This window comes from Beta vulgaris, chromosome 2 (genome assembly GCF_026745355.1).
Source record: "Beta vulgaris subsp. vulgaris cultivar EL10 chromosome 2, EL10.2, whole genome shotgun sequence".
Classification (NCBI taxonomy): domain Eukaryota; kingdom Viridiplantae; phylum Streptophyta; class Magnoliopsida; order Caryophyllales; family Amaranthaceae; genus Beta; species Beta vulgaris.
This window is the reverse complement of record NC_079203.1, coordinates 32227270-32244071: the sequence shown is the minus strand read 5'-3', so window position 1 is coordinate 32244071 and position 16802 is coordinate 32227270. Positions and strand designations below refer to the sequence as shown.

At 32.0% G+C, this 16802-nt stretch overlaps 1 protein-coding gene across 1 annotated transcript; it reads left to right on the top strand.

Annotated features, from left to right (window-relative positions):
• Positions 1 to 9446: 9446 nt before the first annotated feature.
• LOC104906121 (caffeoylshikimate esterase) lies at positions 9447 to 15349 on the top strand. The gene is made up of 7 exons (XM_010694838.4): positions 9447 to 9746; positions 9881 to 10007; positions 10158 to 10304; positions 11332 to 11462; positions 13333 to 13470; positions 13604 to 13702; positions 14875 to 15349. Exons 1-7 carry the CDS (start codon positions 9720 to 9722, stop codon positions 15154 to 15156), a joined length of 951 nt encoding a protein of 316 aa, XP_010693140.2. The 5' UTR covers positions 9447 to 9719; the 3' UTR covers positions 15157 to 15349.
• Positions 15350 to 16802: the final 1453 nt, after the last annotated feature.

The following is a 16802-nucleotide window of genomic DNA, read 5'->3' as shown; positions in this document are numbered from 1 at the left end:
CTGTGAGCTTACAAGGGAAATACGCAAGCTGTTGCATAACAAAACTTGGATTCATTAGCCCTAGTTGCCAAAAAAATTTGTTCATACTCAGTCAATTGAGTTGCATCTATGTCAGCAACCTTAGCAAACCTAGCCCTAATCAGATGCGGATCTAGGATTTTAAATTTGGGGCGTCCTAACTAAACCAATCAATAAGACAAAGATAATAGTTCACAAAGGAGGAGTTGAGTTTTAACGATAACAAAACTAAACTTTATAATATTCGAGTCATCTAATAGAGATACCGTCATTATATTTATTTCGATATTATCTCCACTTTTAGTATAAATTGAGTTCAACCCTCGTCAACAAACATAACTTTTACCTTTAATATTATGAATTATCAGTTGCTAAAGTTTATTAAAAGTCCATATAAATTTCTTAAATGTAAATAGAGATAAGTCCACAATCTTACATAATGACATTTACTGTTTATTTATACATAAATTTTGGTCATATTCAATAGATGAATGGTGTACAAAAACAAATAGTTGTATTTATTTGAAAACAGAAGGTGAATTAATCACTATATTACAAAAATGAAAAAAGGTTAAATCAGAGGTAAAAGTAAGAGAGGGGTGGATATTATTCAAAATAATGAATTCCAAAATAGAAAAGAGAAATACTGAATTAAATAGAAAACATAAAGAAGTAAAAAGTTTAAAGTTTGAAAAAAACACAAAGAACAAGGAAATAGTTAAAAGAAGAAAAGAGGAGCAAGAATTGTTACTAAAGAGATTCGACCCTGCGTCAAAAACTACAAGACGGTATAGATATTGCTTGAAGGTTGACCACTGGAGAAACATGCGCGTTGTGTGAAACAAAAGCATGAATATTTGTTTTAACATGCTTCACTGCTTGACATTTAAGAAAAAACGGAAACTAAATTGTTTTGGGGGGTCCTGGGCCACCCAGGATCTATAGTAGATCTGCCCCTGATTATCTTCATTCACCGGTTCCTTATTGATAGAATGAAATGAGAAACAGAAAAACATATATATTTAGTTTGTAATCATAAAAATGTAATCATAATCAGAAAAAAAAAGAGAAGGAACATAAACATTCAAGTAAAGTCAGGACAGAGAGATCTCAATAAGCTCTCCACAAAATTTGTTGTGTTATGGTCACAATGGGGTCAAACACATGCGACCTCCATTGTTCTATTTGGCATCCAAATACCACAAATTTGGCCTCATATGGTTGAATTTTCTTCATAACCTTGCTAAAGACATATTTGGTGTATGTCTTTGTTGTTATCCAAAAGAGTTTGTGGAAGGTTGTGCCACTATAGCCAGCATTTTTGCAATTCATATAGAAATGTTGGCAACAAACTCTCCTTGTGGCTAGCTTTGTGGCTAGCTCTTTTGTATCAGGTTTGGGTGGAGTCTGCAGAGGTCATGATGGTACTTGGATACTTGGCTTTAAGAAAAAACTATACTTGGAAGAAGCCTATGAAGCGAAAGTTATGGCAATCAAAGAAAGCTTTCTATGGGCCGAAAGGAAAGGATGGAGGAATGTTATCATTGCTACTGATTGTAAAAGAGCAGTAGAAGATATTTATAACCAAGGCAGAACAAAATCAAGACTAACCAAAGTATTAAATATCTGCAGGACATTGTTAGACCAAGGAAGAGGCCTTTCCCTTAGACATGAGCCGAGAGATTTCAACACGCTGGCAGATCACATGGCCAAGGAAGCAAGGAAGGACATTAGAGAGTCTTTTGAGTTTGAAGACATTTTTAACCCCTCTCCCGTCTGTATTGTTATTTTAAATTCTGAACTAGAATCTTTAACTCCTCCTGAACATCACGAGGAAAACCTGTCTCTTGATCCAGCTCTAAGGTTTCATCCTTAAGCTGTTTTCTTTTATGCTATGCTACGTTTATCAAAAAAAAAAAAAAAAACTCTCCTTGTAACACCCCCAAATTTCTCTCTTTTTGAAGTATATATTTTAATATAAAACACTTGAGAAACTTGAGAGTATTACCGCCACGTGATAATGTTAAAGGCTAAAACTACTAACTACTAACTTAATAATGCAGCGGAATTAATAATAATAACTTCTCTTTATTGATAAATAAAAATTATTGTTTCTACTATGACAAAGGGAAATTTGAAAGTAATAACTAATAAACTAAGTTGTGTATTACTCCTCACTAGCTCCCCCATACGAAGTATGCATCGATCAACCTATAAAATCTGCTCAGGGTCATCACAGGAACAAGGCCATAAAACAAACAAACAAAATGCGTGTCAGTAAAAATACTGAGTCCATGTATATAAGGAAATTCAAATACTTTACTAAACATTCAAAATAGTCATATAAACCTTCCTTGGATACTTGAAATAACTTGTATGATATAAAGTATATAACTTTAATAAAACTCCTTTTCCTTGCCTAGGTACCTTCCCTAAAGTGTGCACACCCCCCAAGTTTAGTATTCCTTAATGACTCTATTACGAGGGGAACTACCTTGTCCACATGACTTATGCAAAAAGTACATGGGTGAAATATAATAGCTACCGTTCTTGCTAATAAATAACAAGTTGTGACCTCTTTATAATTGTGATCATAAAAGATCATATAACTAATAAAAATCCTTCAAAAATAACACTCCTTTAAAAAGAATAATAAATCTTATATAAAACTTTAGCCATATGACAATATGATATAAATAACGTGTTCATAAAATCATCTGGGGAATTTTCAATGGTATATGAAATAATATATTTTATATTAATAACAAACAACACCACAAAGAATCACTTGAATAATCATGTGTGGATGTCGACATTACTTGGAAAAACAAAATGATGCAATATTGCGCCTAAGGTCTAATTGTATAGTATGAAATCTCACACTTCAACATGACGTTACTAACAAAAAGGAAGCAAATCATAATACCAAGTAATTGTAAGCTACTAATGATCATAAAAAGTTCATAATAAACTCATAACAATAATAATAAAACTCATAAAACATGTGTTTTAATTTAGAATAACAAACCTAGAAACATGATACTACGTATGCAGAACAATATTTAAAGATTTACATATACACACACTTTGAATAATAATAATTACTAGAGAGGAAGAGAAAGGTAGGCTAAAAGAGAGAGAAAGTTTAACTTGAGAAAAGAGATTTATTTCTCAAATTTAGTGTGAAGAATATGATGGGTGGAGACCCCTATTTATACTAGTTGGAAAAGTAGAATTGGAATAGGATTAGGAAACTAAAAGATAGATTTTGAAAAAGATAATTAATTTTAGCTAGGATACACTATCTTTATGATCATATAGCTAGAATAGAGGAATATTCCATAAGATAAATAGTCTAGATGCTAATTAACCAAAAGATAAAACAAAGTAACCAACTTTTGCTCATGAAGTTTAGCTCTTGGCGGTGATGAATTCCGAAGTCAACTTTGGAATTTTTTTTTTCTTTTTTTATAAATCTTTTGTAAATCCTTTTTGAATTTTTCTTTTTAAATATTTTTAATTTTATTAACCAATTACTTGGATTAGATTTGTGAACTTAGGCCCAATACATAATTTGGGCTAGAATTTATTTGAAAAACCCATAATTTAATATAAAAGCCTATTTAAAACCTTAATAATTGATAAAAGCCTTTTTAGTATATAAAATCTTTTTAAAAATATATAACTAATAACTTACTAAAAATACGGAGTATTACACTCCTAGTTGCCCAAGGGAAGACAGAATGCAAAGAGGTCTCAACATCTTGACCAAGGAAATAAGCTAGCATTCAATTAGAAAATGCACAAAACAAGTAAGAAGGAAATAAGTGGACATGAAACACAAAAACCTTACCCTCATCCTATCATTGATAAAGGTCCAACCATCTGTTGCACATCCTTCTTGTTGAAACGCAATCTGAAGGTTTATAAAGAAGTAGGCCCAACATTCAATGCTCTTAGTGTTCACAATGCCATAAGCAATTAAGAAAATTTCTTTATTTCCATCAATGCCTAATGCTAATAACGAAATTCCCTTGAAATACCTACTTAAGTGAGCCCCATCAATGCCTATAATAGGCCTACACCCTCTTGAAACACTAGTGGAAAAACCTTATATGACACAAGTTAACTGATCCGGTTCTTTAAAAACTTAATCTGTTATAAGTTAACTGAGTTGGTTCCTTAAAAATCAGATCAGTTATTGTCCATTTCTGGAGCGAAAAATGTCAAAAATAAACCGATTCGGTCCATTTGAGGAAACCGGATCAATTGAGCTCAAATATTCTTCTAATTTTCTACACACCTAATTAATCATTTGGGCTCAAACTGATTAGCACGTCCCATTTCTTTTCTTCACTCCTTTTAAAGGGCGGTTTGTTTCTTTTCTTCACTCCTCTTAAACCTACATCTCTCACTTCCTTACTCCCTAACTCCAACTGATCTCCTTCCTTCTCACACCCCACTCAAAACCCCCAATAAACCCTAAATTCCTTGTCCTCTTCTGATCTCCTCCTCCCTCCTCACTCTCATACCCTATCTACCATCTTTCTCATTCACATCCTCAATCTACACCACCCTCTCTCCACTCCTCTTGATAACTCTTTATTCTTTGTCTTCCTCTCCTACTCACACACCACCCTCTCTTTTCATATCATCGCTCGCCAGACCAGCACCACTGTCAACCCTCGCTCGCCCACTCACCCACCTTCATCTCTCGCTCTCTCGTCGCCAGCACCACCAACCCCAACAGCTTCTAGGACGACAAGCGCCATAACAAATTCCACGACAAGCGCCACGACAAGCACCTTCAGTACCCTTTGTCTCCTAAAATTCTAGCCGAAATCAACCTCCTCATACATAAAAAAATCCATTAGTTAGGGTTTCAAATTACCCGATATTCTCGCTCGCCTTTTTGGATTTATGATTTGCTTTATTTATTTGAAATTTATTTTCATTTAGATTTTTCAGTTTCTTGCAATTTCATTTATATTTCTATTTTCTTTTCGTAATTTCGTTTATTTTATTTTTTGGTTTATTTTCGTTTCTTGTGATATTAATGTACTATGTACTTTGTTTTTGTTATATTGTCATTTCTTTAGTAATATTTTTTAGTAATTTCATTCATGTTACTTATTTTTTAGCTGTTTTTGTTTTATGTTGTTATTTCCAGTTTTTGTTTGGTTGATGTTTTTATTTTATGATGTTATTTCCAGTTTTATGATGTTTTCTTTTATGACATGCTATGACCTTGTAAAACAACCTTGCTTTTACCTTCATTCTATACCTTTCTAAGGCTAATTTTTGTAGGTTATCTACTGGTGAATTTGGGTAGCAATATAGAGGTCAACATAGGATTCTACTCTAATGTCCCGCATGCCTCGTGCTCTCCCAATCAATGACTTAATTTCCCAGTTGATTTTATCAACAATGATAAAGGCATGTATCCTCCAATTATATGTCTCCACTACACAACATGTTGTGAACCTCTTGGAATTAGCCTTCTCCACATTTATTCCAAATCCCTCTTGAATGTAATAATCTATTACCACTTCCATGTATCCAGCTTGATAGATCCAAAAGGGGCTTCAACCCAAACCTACCCATTTTGGTACTCCCTAACCAAGCTAGAACTACCATCAAGAGACTCTTCAAACCCTTTTCATAGCATTCATCCTCATCTTAAATGTCATCCTCCTCTATAATGAAATCACTCATCAAAATATCCTCATCATCAGTCATCATCGCTTCATCAGACTTGCAGTAGGTCCTATCAGATGATGCATCACCATCCTCCTCAGCAGTTGCCTCACTCAAAGACATGTGAACTTGAACCTTCTTTATCCATGTACCTTATCGGTTCTCTTCTCTTTGGGTACATAGGTCCCAAAGTTCTTTTCAGTACTCTTAGGCACCCTAAATCCCTCAGGTCTTATTCATGCCGCCTTTTTAGCTAGGTTTTAAAGATTGAGGAATGTCTGATTATTATTTTTTATGTGTCCCTTGGTTAGTCGAAGGTGGAGTTGGTTGTGTGTCTTGCTCAGGAACTGGTGGTGTAGGTGTGTGTTGCTTAAACACTAAAGGTAGTTGTGTATGTTACTCAACTTGAGGTGAGACATGTTATTCAAAGTGAACAGGGCTATGGGTTTGTTGTCTTGTTCTAGGTCTCCTAATTGGGGTAATTTTCATCCTTTGTTTTTTTGGTTAGGGTAGGTGGGTGAGGTGGTGGTGTAGGATCTCTGGGTGGTTAAGGAGGTGGTGTAGGTTGTTTGGGAGGTGAATGAGGTGGTGTAGGGTCTCTTGGAGGTGAATGAGCTGGTGTAGGGTCTCTTGGAGGTGAGTGAGGTGGTGTGGGTTGTTTGGGAAATGACTTATTTGATAGGTGATGCAATGGGTGTGGGTTCTTTTGGAGGTTGAGAATCCCCTGAAAAACACTCATCAGGCTGCTTAGTTGAGTACATCTTCATGTACTCACATATCTTAACATCATCCACAGAGAGGACATGCACTTCCATAGCAACCAACATCCTCCTTGCTGCTTCAGCTTCCCTCTCCTCTTCCTCTACTTGCCTCCTTTCTTCCACTTCCATCTCTTCCCTTAGTATATCTTGCACTCTCTTTATATTTTCCAGTTTCTCCTTCTCTTGTTATTCCCTTAAGTGAACGTATGACCTTAAAACTATCCCAGAGTTGTTTGTTTCCTTCACTCATATCTCTATGGTGTTTGTACCCCTTTCAAAACACCACACCTTATGCAAGTCCACATCACTCTCAATCTGCATTTTCCTATTAATCCTAGAATTATGGACAAGTAACCTAAATGCCTTAGGGAGATACACATCTTATTTAACAGATTCCTCCATAATGTCTTCATACAATCCCATTAAATGACATAAGATAGTGTCTACAACCCTCACATCAAAATCCTTATTTTTGTAGTGTACAATTAACCAAACAGATGCCATCCTAACCATATTAAGAAAAAAACGAACAAATTTCCAACAGAATTAAGTATATTACATTTTAATAAAAGAAAAAAAACTCAAAAATGCGCTACGATCAACTTAAGAAAAACCTTCATTAAAATGAATCAAATTAGAACTCTAAAATGCACAAAACCCTAACCAAACAATTGAAAAGCAACAATTGTGATCGACACAAAAACAGAGAGAAAGAACTTATTTGGAATCAAACTTAGAAGGCCTGAAATCTTTGAACCTTAAACCAACTTCTGAAATCAGCAAGTCCGCCTTTTTTCCCTCCTCAAGATGACTCAAGTACATATATTTATACCAGCATTGTTTCTCTAGCAATTATGCATAAACCCGTGTGTAAATTTCTCAAAATGGGTTAGAGATTTTAGGTTTCCATGGATGTCTTAGCTCTAGAAAAACATAGAGGAAGAAGTTGAGAAGGTGGTGTGTGTTTTTTTTTTTTGTTTTTGCAAAATGATGGTTTACTTCTTTCCCCAACATAACCATAATGGTGTCATGACTTAATGGCAAACTTGTAATAAAACGCTTACGACGAGTTAATGTTTGTCACAAGAAGGGTAATACATGCTTGTACGGTTAGTAAAGGGTGTATGGTGAATGTTGAAACTTGCAAGGGCATATGGTGCAAAAAAAAATGTCAGGGATGTATGGTGAAAAATTCGTACCATAAACTTTGAGAAGTCTGCCTCATATGAGATTTTGTTATACAAGGTACTCCCACTATTCTTTAAAAATCTTCTCATCGTACGCGGTCTCCAATGACTACTTTAACCATTAATATCTTTTATTGTAAGATAGTAAAAATTGTGAAACATTAAAATTATAATTGTATACACTGACACAAATGCAACAAGATCTCCCGTGATAATAAAGAGATGATACATATACACCGGGTGTATGTGGGTCACACATACACTGGATGTATGTGTTACTAGTAACATGTATACCTTTTGTATGTGTTACTACTAAAATATATATTGTTACTAAAAAAAATTACAAACTCACAATCGTTTGAACCAGTTTTGTTATTCAATGATATTTGAATTTACATAAGATGATTGAAAGACTATATTTCAAATTGAATTTTATTACATGGTAGAAATCAATAGTATAAAAATGGTGAAGATGAATAAGATGAAGCTAATATATGAATGATGTTCAGAAAAAAAAAATTTCTTAGTTTTAAACAAAGGATTCATACAAATCTAAACAAAGAAAATATCATAAAACAAATTTTTTTTTTAAACAAAGATAAAGAAGAAATCATTAAAAACAAAATTATATGTTGAATCATTGTAAGTTTGTAATATTTTTAGTAACAATATACATTTTAGTAGTAACACATACACCCAGTGTATGTGTAGCATTTGCGGTGATAATACTTTTCACATATGAAATTCATCACAAATTGGCTAACTCTTTAAACTTTGACCACTTGAATAGTTAATAAGAATAAATTTAGGGGAAATTCCCATCGGTAACCCTCTATTTTAAGCTTTTTTTTTTCTACTGGTAACCCTCGGTTTTTTAATCCCTCTGATAACCTTCAATTATTGCCCTAATATCAAAACGTGAAATTATGAAGTATAAAATGTTAACTTTGGTAACTTCCCGTTAGAACTTAATGCCTTGATTAGCGCGCCCTATTTTGCGTGCCATAAGAATTGTTCGGTTAAAGTTTAGGGAATTATTTTCGCCCTTAAGGATCAAATTTATGGTTGGAATTGACAAAAAAGACACAAAATTCCTCATTTTGCTTGTTGTAGAACTAATTGAGAAATCTTGGTGTGTGGGCTATTAATTTTTAACGAAAATTTTCACAATTTAATAACAATTAACGTTTTTTTTCCTATAATATCACGCTTGATATTTATATAATAACCGAAGGTTACCGACGGGATTACAAAACTTTTACAACTAGAAAAAGCCAAAAATAAAAGATTATCAATGAGAATTTTCCTTAATTTAAACACGGAGAGAACAGTGGCGGATCCACCTTAGAAGTAGGGGGGACACTTGCACCCACTTGGCAGGAAAAAATCTCTAAAATTTTATAAAAATGGATAAATCAATTAAAAAATCTGACATAGCAATATCTATAACATTTGTCAACAATATAAGTGACATCGTTATACATTAGTTCTACATCCGCCACTAAAGAGAAGGACTATACTATAATCTCTATCATAATAACCGAAATTCACTGTTACTAGACATAGGTGACATCAAATACAAATTATTGTATCATTATCATTTATCAACACTTGCTAGTTCCTACCGTTATCTTTCCTAATGTCAAATTTGGATGATACCAAAATGCGGACTTTCTACCAAGCCGAAAAGGAAAGCATGCAAATTGCAAGGAAACAGAAAACTTAAATAATTTCACACCATCTTTTTTAGATTATTATAAATACTCTACACAATAGTCCATATTGCATGACATATATAGATTCGGTACGTGACAAGAAGGAAAAGAAAAGGAGATATTAGTTCTAATCCATCGTATTCTCTTTCTTCCTTTAGTTCTACATAACAATCCCTACATTTTCGCATCTATATTATTCAATAATCATATTCTTTACTCAAAATCAGTTATTTAGAAAAATAATTACATCAAAATTTTCAGATTCATCTTTCTCTTCCCTCCTTCTATACTTATAAACATTATTCCTCTGCTTCAACTCTGTTTATATCTCAAACTTCAACATGGGCTCTAATGTCAAGTATGAAGAGGTAAAGTCTAATTAGAATTTTCTTTCATAAAAATGAATATGACTTTTCTTATTAGTTTATATTAAAATAACAAAGATTACCCATTTATTAAAATTTGGTATATATTCTTATATATAAACCATTTATTTTTGCAGGAATATATAGTAAATAATAACGGTTTAATGCTGTTTACATGTCGATGGTTGCCTCAAGATCAGGATCCAAAAGCCCTTATTTTTTTATGCCATGGCTATGCCATGGAAAGTAGTATTTCCATGAGAGGTTTCACTTCTATACTTGCCTTTTTTTTTTTACGTTGAAACTAACTTTTTTTTTTTGTTTGAAAAGGCTAGGATAAATCTGTGACATTTCATATTTAGTTATAGTAATGGTTATTTTTTTTTTTCTAAAACTATATCTCTATTATATCAGGGACGGCGAATCGGCTGGTAAAGGCCGGTTATGGTGTTTATGGGATCGATTATATTGGACATGGAAAATCAGATGGACTTCCTGGTCTTGTTTCAAGCTTTGAAGAACTTGTTCAAGATTGCTCAGATCATTTTACGAAAGTTTGTGGTAAGGAATTTACTTAAATTAGCTTTTCTTCATTCACTTATATAGGAGAAAAACTAGAGGAACCCCTCAAAACAGGGAAAAACTGAATTTTTTTAAAAATTATGTTGCATGATTTCAATGAATTATTCATTCATTTACTTTGACTATTACTAGAGTTTTCTCTAATTTCACTGTGTTACAGTTTAATACGGAATATTTGTTCATAAGTATATCATTGGAGATATTAATAGTTAAAATAAGACATCGTCAAAGAAAGTATTAGAGTTCTTTTTAAGTTAAGAATTGCAAATTCAGTGATTTTATACCTTCACCATTCTAATTTAGTTGTCATAAACTGATCTAAGCAAAGGAAATATAGGAAATGCTTTGGGAGAAAATGATTATACAATAGTATACACTATACACTATAGCTATCACAGAGGGATAAAAGTTGGTTATAGAAATAGTCAACATGTTCTGGAGTCTAGATCTGTATGCTTGTATTGTGGTTCAAAGTTTAGCCATAAAAAAAATACATATAAAGGTATTTCTCTGATGTTGACCAACGATATATTAAGATAAGTTTCTACATGTAGATATGCCTGTTTGTCAATCCACGTGAGCTCATTTCTAAGTCAATGATTGTATTCTAAGTCAATGATTGTACACCTAGAGATATCCTTCATATTTACTATTTAGTCTTAAGTTGTTTATAAAAAATATCATATTAGCTAAATTCAACAAGATTACATCTGATTATATATCATTGTATTAGTGAAATTAATACTAACAAATGTAAATGTTATACTAGATTATACAATCGAGACTATATTGCATAAAAATATTTTTGCTTTCATATTTCATAGTTTTTGACCAAAAATTACAATTAACATGTACATATAATCTCGATAAATTTGTAATAAAGGTTTTTCAACTTTGAATAGTGTCTTTTGTCAAAACAATATAGAAATTTTATGATTCAAAATTTCAATTATCTACTAGATTATAGAAGATGAGTTTATATACTAATTTTTGTGTTAATGTGCAGAAAGAGAAGAGAACAAAGGGAAAAAGAGATTTATGATGGGCGAATCAATGGGAGGAGCAGTTCTCTTGCTTTTGCACAGAAAGATGCCCGACTTTTGGGACGGTGGCATATTGGTCGCACCCATGTGTAAGGTATTGTTCCGTTTGCATTTTCTTTCTTTTTTTCTTTTAAAAAAAATATGTGGATTATTTCATTCTATTAATTTTTTTTTTTTGAAATAAACATTAATTCATTGATTCAAAGTCATACGACATCTACAATAGAAGTCAAAACTAAACAAATACATATCAAAATGAAATAAATACAATTCTAATATGACAAAACCACGATCGTTGAGTAGACTTAACAATTCTGAAAACCCTCGTCTTTCACATCGCTGTCTGATGCAGCCTTCTGCAAGGGGGTCTGTCGATCTTTTATAGTTTTGAAGTAGAATCGAATTCAATTCAAGTGATTGCAAACGAAGTCTTAACATCTGTTGCAACTCCGCACAGATTTCGATCAACAAATCAACATCTTGAATTACACAAAAACCCAAAAATAAATTCTCTAGACTCTCACATGGAGAGAGATAAAACCCAATATATGGGTAGATAAACTCAATATATGGGTAGAAAACTCTCTGTTAGAGAGAGACTAAATTTATTAAAGAAAAATATAAAAAACTAGTAATGAAAGGAGAAAAGGGGCTTACCACCGCCCAAAAGGTGGTGGTAGCCCCTAGATTAAAAATTAGGATTTTGTGGGAGAAGAGAGAGAAGAGAGAAAAAGAGAGAGAAAGGATTATTTCATTCTATTATCGTACCAACTTCCTCTTTTTTTTAGGGTCACAAATATTATTATTTGGTAACACCACCTTTACGTTTGTAGTATCCGAAGATGTCTCTTTCACACGCTTTGGTCTTCTTGGAGTCACTATTCCACGTGCTCTCCTATAAGATAATAATATATACAGCGTCCACATCTTACCTCAAGGATTAATTAATGTTAAATTACTTGATTTTTGTTACTAGTTATAGTTTATTATTTGTTGATTAGTTAATTGTTTTTACTACAAAGTTGCCTCTATATAAAATTGGCAAGTTACTCAATCTTTATATATAGTTAACATGTTGTTAATAAAAAAAACTTAAATAGACTCGGTGTACACTAATTTGAATTGGACATTGATATTAATTTCATATAGTGAGTTTTATAGAGAAATAGTAAATTTATATAATACAGTGGATCTTATTAACGGAAAACATATAGTGCAATTATATGCAATATACTAGAGGACTTGATTTTAATTTTTTGCACATGCAGGAAGATGTAGGTTACGTTATAAGTATTGTGACACGTGTTTTAACATATAGAAATATGTAGTACTGCATGATATAGTGAGTATTTGAATGATATAATGAGTTTTTGTACGATATCGTGATTGTCGGAATGATATATAGTGGATTGTTCAGAAATGATGTTTCTGCATAATATAATATGTTTTTGAATGATATAGTGAGTTTCTTCATGATGTAGTAGGTTTCTGAATAACATAGTTGATTGTTTAGAAATGATGTAGTATATGCATGATATCGTATGTTTATGAATGATATAGTGGTTTCTGCATGATATAGTTGGTTTCTGCATAATGTAGTGGGTTTCTGAGTGATATAATAGATTGTTCATAAATAATACGTGGTTTTGTCCTTGTGAACGCTAATGTAATGTGAACCGAGTCCACACAAGTCAGATTGATGTTCGGGATTTATTAATAATATTTTTTTATGAATAATCACCAAAATTGGGGTGTGGAGCATTATGTCATTAGTGAGGTGTTTTTACTACTATTTTTTCAAAGATTTGGCCTCACGATTGCATTCTTCAACAAATAGAAGTACTGATTTAATAATAATATCAAATTTTAAAATTCAGACAACTAAATCTCAAAATTCCTTTTCTCATGGATTATAATGTTAATTTGATATTATTACTAATTGAGAAGCTTAAACAATTTGACAGATTGCGGATGACATGAAACCAAATCCATATGTGACAAATTTTTTAACAAAACTTTCTGATTTTGTGCCCACTTGGAAAATTGTTCCTGGTCAAGATGTCATTGAGGTTGCAATTAGAGATCCAGAACGGAAAAAAGAGGTATTTTTCTTCTTACATTTATTCATTTCCTTTTTTTAAGTATTTTTTATTGCCATTAATGATAATAATAATAATAATAATAAAATAATAAAAAGTAACTTATGGCAAAGGTAACACATCTGTGAATTAACAGGCGAGGGCTAATCCATACTGGTACACTGGACGATTACGCTTGAAAACCGCGCATGAACTTTTGAATGTCTCAAACGACCTCGAGAAAAGATTAAACGAGGTATGCACTAATATTATGTTATTCTTCAATTTTTTTATACATTACTTTATACTAAGGCTATATTTAGTTCACCTGAAATTTTCTAATTTGATCTAATCTGAACTTATTTTTTCTGATCTGATCTGATCTGAACTTATTTTTTCTGATCTGATCTGATCTGAACTTATTTTTTCTGATCTGATCTGAACTTATTAACTAAGATTTTCCATCTTAGATGAGTCAGTCGCTATGTAGATCTTCTAAAACAAAGATAACGTTTAGCCCTAATATTATTTCAGTTTTGCAAATATACAATTGAGCAATAACATATTTTATTAATTAATTAGTTAGAACACCAATTATTAAAATAGACAGTCTAATTTTAATATGAAATTAGATAAATCCAATACTGAATTCTTCTAACAAGTCCATTTCATTTCACTCTAACCCAACCTTATTTTAGTCATTCTTCTCTTCTCCTTCCTTCATTTTCTTGATTCTCGAATTATAACAGACAAATTCAAAAAATAACTCAGCAGTCTTACCGAACGGATTAAACTAGTCACTAAATGCATTAAACTAGTTACTAAATGGGTTAGAGAATTTCATTACTAAATTGATTAAATTGTCCGCAAAATAGATTAAATTGGTCCCTAAATAAATTAAACTAGTCACTATATTTTTTTAAAAAGGTGGCATGTTCTCTACTTAATATTGGACTTGAACCGTGTCTAATTTTAAACTAAAAGTAGGCGGTCTATTAGAAGATCAACCGTAAAACACAAATTATTAAACATAAATTATCAACTGTAGCTAAAATACTAAAAAATTTGATACTTGAAAACATACATGGACACAAATCCAATAAGTATAATAGCATTTGTAGTTATATATTAGTAAAATAATAATCAATCTATATGAATTGTGCAAAAGTCCAATTGTTTACTTTCAAAAGCAACTAAAAATGCTTGCAAACAACATTATTAGATACAAAAAAATCGAAATGGTTAAAATAATTTATGACATCATCATCACTACAAAATCCAGAATATTCGAATGAAGGAGTCTAGCAATGAACAATATAAAGTCAAATATAGAAATATAAATTTGTAACTATGAGCCCCAAATAAGGTAGCTCATGTATCACATGTCTAGCGTAGCCCCTAACTGTCATTATATTGTTTGATACATAGGTGACATTACCATTCATAGTGCTTCATGGGGAAGATGACAAAGTGACAGACCCAGAAGTAAGCAAACTACTATACGAATCTGCAGCAAGCTTCGACAAGACTTTCAAGTTATATCCAGGAATGTGGCATGCTTTAACCTTCGGAGAACTTCCAGAAAACATCAATACCGTGTTTAACGACATTATTGGGTGGTTGGATGAGAGGACGCGAGGAAATAACTCGAGGTTGGAGAGCATAAACAAATCTAGGGAGGACACAAATGCTAACATTACTGTGAAATAGAACTCTAGTTCAGCATTCTGCACTTACAGATAATTAATAGAGAAAGCTTTGTGTACAGTTTTTTTTTTAATTCTTGACAGCTCTTATTTTTAAAGTTGTTCGTTTTTTTTTTTGTTTAATAAGGTTGTTTACATCATTATGTATGCTTTGTGTTTGAAAAATCTGATTAGCAACACTAATTATTTGTTCCTTTTGTTTTTCTCTTTAAATAAACGTTGATTAAAATCCAAGTTACATTTTAGAATATAGAGCTACCACCCCAATTTTGCTACAAATTTCACTATGAAAATATTACTAACATAAGTACTCCTATTTTTTTTTTTATCTTTCTCACTTGGAATCTTGGCACTATTCATACTTAGAGCATACCCATTGGTAGATCCAAAAGTTGGATCATGAGGAGAGAGAGATTAAATGGGAATAAAGAAATAGGAGAAAGAAAAAAAAAAAAAAAGGAGGGAAGGCAATGAACTGATCGTTGCAACGATCTTGCCAAAGAGTGGATCATTGCCACATGGCGGAAGGGGAGAGGAAGAAAAAAAAGGAGTGGGCCCATTGCTGCTGAATGGCAGATATCCAAAGGCTCTTATTTCTCTAATCTAACGGCTAGGATTATTTGTAATTGTTAACGTTGCAAATTTTTGCAACGGACATATTGTCAGTTTTAAAAAAAAATTAAAAAAAAAAACACCAACAACTATATTTTTTTTTTGTCTATAAATAGAGACCAATATTGAACTATTTTTACACATCTTATTTTTGAGCTTATTTTGTTATTGGAAATCATATTTGTTTCCTTTTTTTATTTATCTACCCCCACAAAAACAAATTATCTCCTAATTAAAATTAGTTATGGATCCCAAAACCGGTAGAAAAAAAAACCTTCCAAAATTCAAAGGAGCTCAACAACTTCATATTAATCCAAGTTTTCAATCGTCTAGTTCCCAAATTATGTACAATATTAACGAAATTAATTTTTACTAATAGTTTTTAATCACAAACATAAAAATTATTTACATTCAATAATCATTAATTGATTCTTAAATAATCCACAATAAATAAAAAAGATGGGATGAAAATGAGATTGAGGAGAGAGAATATATGGTGGGGTATAGTAAAAGGTAGGAAAGAGAAGGTGAAGATCTAAAATTATAGATCATCCATTGGGGGTGAAGAGATCATTAAAATCAATTGTGGATCATAAATGAGGTGGAAGAGTGAGAAATTAATAAAGTAATTGATGATCCCAACTTTTGGATCAACCAATGGGCATGCTCTTAGAGAGAACTTTTCAATTTTGTTCAATTTATATAAAAAAAAAATATAGTCATATGGGGTCTTGTTTGATTCGTCTCAATTAATACATTATTAATATTCAATTGTTATAATTTTTACTAATATATAATAAAAGATATTTAAGTTCAAAGAGGTGCATTGGGAGACGCGCACAGGAAAGTGAAAATGACAAAAAAAAAAGGAAAATGATATACATAGCCCTTAGGGCTATGTATAAGGTGCTTAAAATGGAAATAAAATATTGAATCAAGCATTTATTACATCAATTGATGTGAAAATGTGTCTTGAATTCTTAAACTGTTTCCATTTAAAGAAATGTATTTAATGCTTATCTGTAGCCCTAAGAGCTA

What these genes read in the sequence shown, in the direction of transcription:
- LOC104906121 (XM_010694838.4), top strand. Translation starts at nt 9,720, where the DNA reads ATGGGCTCTAATGTCAAGTATGAAGAG. An exon ending in AAGTAGTATTTCCATGAGAG is followed by an intron (nt 10,008 to 10,157) that starts GTTTCACTTCTA and finishes CTATTATATCAG; the next exon opens with GGACGGCGAATCGGCTGGTA. An exon ending in TGGTCGCACCCATGTGTAAG is followed by an intron (nt 11,463 to 13,332) that starts GTATTGTTCCGT and finishes ACAATTTGACAG; the next exon opens with ATTGCGGATGACATGAAACC.